Genomic DNA, 5,920 nt, shown 5'->3' on the forward strand with positions numbered 1-5,920 from the left:
CATATGTAAAAGTAATAGTTATCTATCTCATATACAGCCATCTTAGAATCAAGGCAGAGCACCTGACACTTGTTTAAAAGAAAGATGGCCTTAAAACTCAAATAGAAGTTATTGGAGTCATTTAAATAAAACTTTCCATTGCATAAAATTAACCATGTTTTAAAAATTATGGGTCAGCCGGGTGGTGGTGGTGCACGCCTTTAATCCCAGCACTCGGGAGGCAGAGCCAGGCAGATTTCTGAGTTCGAGGCCAGCCTGGTCTACAGAGTGAGATCCAGTACAGCCAGGGCTACACAGAGAAACCCTGTCTCGAAAAAACAAAACAAACAAACAAAAAAAAATTATGTGTCTGCCAGGGGGAGTAATTGTGTGTGCAAGTGCCCATGGAAGCCAGACCCATTAAATCTCCTGAAACTACAGTTACAGGAGGTCATGAGCCACCTGGCACGGGTACTAGAAACTCAACCCCAGAAGAATCTGTTGCACTCTTAGCTACTGAGCCGTCTCTCCAGCTCTATCCCATCATTTCTCTAAACAACTGTCACTTACAGACAAGTATCCCCCCCCACTGGGCTGTAGAAATTTTCTTTGAACCTGGTTTGAGTGAAACCATTAAAGCCTTCTCTTAACCTGGAAGCCATGGATCGTGTCAGGGAGGGGGTCTTGATTTGATTCTCCCGATTTGGTCAATGAGGCCGGAGAAAGAGCTTCCTGATTCTCCGAGGGACACATGCCCTCCAAAAGCTAAGAGCCTCCTAAAATTACTGACCAAAGGTTTCTTCTTCGCCGTAGTCCTTTTTTAATTTAAATAACACGTTACGTTAGGAAAAATTAAAAAAAAAAACATAGAGGGGAAAAAATGAACATTAATTCCGTCCTCTGCTTTTTCTTGACCTTCCTTTCCGAAGTCAAACCTTTCTTCCAAGTTTTGGGACGTTTCTAGAGCAGGATTTCTCAAACTCACACGTAGTCCTTTATGGGCGGATTCTCTTTGGGGGGGGGGAGGGGAGAGGGTGTCCTGGATGTTTGCGAACATTCCTCTTCTTCCCAGCCCAGGAGCGCGCACACACCTACTGTCAACACCCCAAGATGTTTACAGGCAAAGCTGCCGGAGGAGAACCGCGCCTTCCAGGGACATCCTGGGTGTGCAGGGTCCCCGGCTGTGCCCACGTCCCCGACCTCCCCCACACACACCCAGAGGGAAAAGCATCTTGTCCCCGGCCACTCACCAGGTCGCGGATGAGCTGATCCACCAGCGGCTCGGGCTCGGCGGCGTCGCGGTCCGGGGGTGAGCGCGATCGGCTGGACGCATCCTTCCGGTCGCATCCCCGACCGGGCCTGGGCGCTGGGGCTCGGCCCGCGCCCTCCAGCAGCCCCTGCGCCAGCCCCAGGTAGCCCGAGGCCGGCTCGCTCCGCGCTCCCGCCTCGGGCCTCCGCGGCGATCGCCGCTCGCCAGCCTCGAGCCGTCGCCGCCGCCGCCTCAGCGCCTGCGACTGCGCCAACTCGTCCTGCCAGCACCGGCGGAACTCCTCCAGGTCACGGTCGTCCATGCTTGACGCGCCCAGGCCGACGCGGCACCCAGGGGCTGCCAGAATGGGGACGGACTGTCCATCCGCCGGAAGTGTCCGTAGTTGGCCTGGAGACTTCCGGGAGCGCGGCTCCTAGGTTCCGGGCAACCACGCCCCTCCGATCTGACATCCCTTGTTTTTGCCACCTTTGTACCAAGCAAGCCTGGATTTAAATGGCTGCTATATACATATTGCAAAGGTAGAGGTTTTTAAAGTAGTGGATTCCCCCCCCCCGACAGGGTTTCTCTGTGTAGCCCTGGCTGTCCTGGAACTCACTTTGTAGACAAGGCTGGCCTCGAACTCAGAAATCTGCCTGCCTCTGCCTCCCGAGTGCTGGGATTAAAGGCGTGCGCCNCCATGCCCGTCTAATGTAGTGTTTTTTTATTGCATTTATTTATTTACTTACTTACTTACTTATTTAGTGCGGGTGTGAGTGTGGGTGTGTGTAGGTCAGAGAACACCTTGGAGGATTCAGTTCTTGCCTTCCACCAAGTGGGTCTCAGGGATCGAATTCAAGCCGCCAGGCCCGGCAGCAAGCATTCTTTTCTGCAGAGCCAGCCCAACCTGAAATAACCCTTCAGATCTCCACATACCACACTCAAATAAGCAGCCCTGCCTTCTTAAAACTGACATTCAAATAAAACAGAGGTAAAGATCGTTTTAATGCGAATGTCTGCATCCGCGGGAAAGGTTATATAGAAAATGAAGACATCAGGTCAGATAACAAAGTGATGGACGGAGGGAGGAGCCAATTAGTGATTAAGAGTCATCATGAGCAGGGCGTGGTGGCACACGCCTTTAATCCCAGCACTCGGGAAGCAGAGGCAGGTGGATTTATGAGTTCGAGGCCAGCCTGGTCTACAGAGTGAGTTCCAGGACAGCCAGGGCTACACAGAGAAACCCTGTCTGGGGGAAAGAAAAAAAGAGTCGTCATGAAGGCCTCTCTAAGGAAATGCCATTTAAGCTACTAGCTGATAAACAGGGGGTGGGGAGAGGGGGAAACAGCCATGGAAAATCAGCAGAGATTTCCAGAAGAACTACAAATCCAAACTCAGTACAGTGGGAAAGGATCTGTGAAGGAACCCCCAACTCCTGCTGAACCTTCCACGAGGCTGCTTAACTCATCAGAACTACAGTCACTCTGGGGAGGTTGGAATGTTGCAGGTCTAGAGTGTAATCAGTTTGTCTTGGGCTATCATTAGCGCCCCCTATTAATCATTCTGTTCCCACCTTTGTGTCAAACCTAGTGCCCCTGTGACTGTCAGGAGAAACCTTTTGCTATATTAGCTTCATCGACTCCTAGCTTCCACCAACACAAAAATTCAGAATGTCACCAGGTAGTGCCTAGGCCTACAACAATGAGTCCCCACCTTGCTGTAATGGCCCACTTGATATTTCCACCGATGTATTTTAAACCAGGCTTGATTTTTTTTTTTTTTTTAATTTTCCTTGTTCTTTTCACGAAACCTCTGCCACATTGGAGCATGAGAGATTGGGGTGACCTAAATCCACGTTCCCAGATGTGTGTTGTGAACAGAAAGGCATAAGGGCCAGTTTATGTTTCAACAACAGGGTGCTGATGTGGGCAAGGGTGGCTAAGGCTGAACATGCAATGAGAGGTCGCTCTGAGTCAGCACAAAATGGCTGTCCTGGGAACCCAAAAGGAAACAGTGATGTCATCTGTTATACAGCCGCCTCTGGCAGAAGGCCACTGTTGTATGGACTTTATAAATATAGCCTTGAGGTCAGAGGCCTGAGCCTTTCTCAGACTGTGTGTTTGTTAGTGGGTCTGTGGGGGGTTGGGTCTGCTGTGTATCTACTGTGTAACCTGCATGTCTGTTCCCCACACCACAGTCACCCCTGTTTGGCTCCAGAATAAACTATGTATTTTCCCCGTTCGTCCGAGGTGAGAACTGTTTTTTGTGTTGACATAGTATAAAATGGCGCCCCTCCCACTTCATAACTGAGAGACACGGTGATCCTTGCTTTGTAATAGGAGCCCTGGAGAGTCGGAGCAGTGAGCGTGTGCCAGTTTCACTTCAAGAATGGGTGTGCAAGCCGGGCGTGGTGGCGCACGCCTTTAATCCCAGCACTCGGGAGGCAGAGGCAGGTGGATTTCTGAGTTCGAGGACAGCCTTGTCTACAAAGTGAGTTCCAGGATAGCCGGGGCTACACAGAGAAACCCTGTCTCGAAAAACCAAAAAAAAAAAAAAACAAGAATGGGTGTGCTGAATAGGTGAAAAGGTTTCGAACCTAAAGGTAAGCAAACCCCTTCCTTTCCTCTTCGACCGAGCACACGCTTACGACATCTGGGCTTTATCTTCCTTCCTTTCTGTTGCTTCCGTCAACGTTTTATCCACGAAAGCCATGTGTGGGTCATCTCTGCATTTTATGCCCTGTCTCTTTTAAAGCCTGTCGGACATGTGGCCTTGCAGGCCAGCTCGGCTGTGAGTAATTTTCTGGACTACACTTCTAGTTTGTAGGGGGGGATTAGGGCTCTCGTCACTGGAGTCTAGTGTCTTCTGCTCATTTGTAGGGAAACCAACATTGCTATCTCAAGGCACCTTTGAAAAATGAACCCGGCAGAAGTTCTTTTTTTTTTTTAAGATTTATTTATTATTATGTATAAGTACACCGTTGCTGTCTTCAGACACACCAGAAGAGAGAGTTAGATCTCATTACGGATGGTAACCACCATGTGGTTGCTGGGATTTGAACTCGGGACCTCCGGAAGAGAGCAGTCAGTGCTCTTAACCGCTGAGCCATCTCTCCAGCCCCAGAAGTTACTTCTTACAGTCATGCCTGGCACCTGCCCTGCCCACCTCAGGGATAGCTTATCACCTTAGCTTGATGAGCACCAGTTCACACGTCTTCCCTATCTCAAGTCACGACTGGATTCTTCTCCTGGTTCTGAATCCACCCATCATGTCTCTGTGACGGTCATCCCACAGATCATGCCTGCCCTGGGATATGGTTGATATACCCAGAGTCACTCCATTGAAGTAAACTGATTTTTTTTCCCCCTCTCCCAAAAGCTATCAATTGTAAGCAGCTTTTTGATCAGAAGTGGGGAATATGCTCACTTTTCCTTCTAAGTGCTGGGACATTATACTGTTGGTGTGGGGGAGGGGTGGGGGTGGGGTGGGTGAATTGAAAGGAAAGAGGGGAGAGAGGAAGGAAGGGAGGGAGGAAAACAGGGAGGAAGGGAGGGAAGATATACACCCAAGTGCCAAGCAAAGAACTTTCCAGAGAGGACAGAATTAGGACTTTGTGACTGACCTTTTTGAGACAGGGGCTCAATCTGTAGCCCCAGTAGCCTTGAACTCATGGAGGTCCCCCTGCCTCAGACCCCCCCCCCAAGAGCTACGATTACAGATCCAAGCCTGCATTCTTTATCATCTCTACATTGTGGTTTCTCACAGTGAACATATCTCAAGTTGGTCCTACTGTGTGCAGGTTGAGCTCCAGCCCAATAGGTACTTTAAGGATGCCCAAAGATCACAGTGAGGTAAGAGCTGGTGGCAGTTATCTGGGGATTCTCCTCTCATTCCAGCCTGGCATAGCAGTAAATGGGTTGCCAGGGACATCCACACCAACACAGCAAAGATGTCCTGGGGCAAAAAGTAAGGGCTACTCCGTGCAGCTAACAATAAAGACTGTTGGCTTGCCCATGCTCAAAGCTGGTTGCTGCAGCAGTATTGACAGCAAGTAATGTTTTCCTGTGAGGATTTTATTAGTCACAGTCGGAGAAAGGGCTCAGTCCTGGGCAACAGATGGTCTCCTGGGGGTCAGGACCTTTGTGGTTCAGCTCTGGTTTGTTCTCAGTGCATAGGCATGCCCCACCCTTTCCTGAGGAACTTGAAAACCCCCTTGTCCCTGGAGATCCTGAGCAGCTCAGAGGTGTGCCACCTATAAGAGGAAGGCAAAGCCACACCCTCCCTGGAGACATCTTAAGTGACCCCTGTATGTCTAGCTTGGCAACTGTCACAGAGGCGACGCTTGGGCTTGCTGGGGGCCCCTGGTCACTCTTTGGTCCTTGCTGGGTTCTATAGTTACCTCAAGACACAGAACAGTGTGTGGCTGCCTGCCAGTGTGCGGCCAGGATGTAATAAGAATGAAATGAAGCCTCATGTGAGGGCTCACCTGTCACCTGTTGTGTTCAGGGGTCTGAGGCACGGGAGAATTGCAAGAAAAGGAGAGGGGAGGAAAGAGAGGAGAGGGGAGAGGAGGATGGGAAGAAAGTTGGAGGGAGAGAGGGAGGGAGAGATGGAGGAGGGAAGGAGGGAGAGAGGGAAGGAAAGTAAGAAGGAAGGGAGGAGGGAAGTAGGAGGGAGAGAGGGAGGAAAGAAGGA

At 50.4% G+C, this 5,920-nt stretch overlaps 1 protein-coding gene across 1 annotated transcript in view; it reads right to left on the minus strand.

Annotated features, from left to right (window-relative positions):
* Fbxw8 (F-box and WD repeat domain containing 8) overlaps positions 1–1,604 on the minus strand; it is a 97,178-nt gene extending 95,574 nt beyond the window's left edge. Inside the window, exon 1 of the mRNA XM_021186721.2 lies at positions 1,230–1,604. Within this exon, the coding sequence (XP_021042380.1) occupies positions 1,230–1,550 (321 nt within the window). The 5' untranslated portion in view covers positions 1,551–1,604. The remainder of the gene's footprint in view (positions 1–1,229) is intronic.
* Between the last annotated feature and the right edge of the window lie 4,316 nt (positions 1,605–5,920).

This window comes from Mus pahari, chromosome 23 (genome assembly GCF_900095145.1).
Source record: "Mus pahari chromosome 23, PAHARI_EIJ_v1.1, whole genome shotgun sequence".
Taxonomy (NCBI): domain Eukaryota; kingdom Metazoa; phylum Chordata; class Mammalia; order Rodentia; family Muridae; genus Mus; species Mus pahari.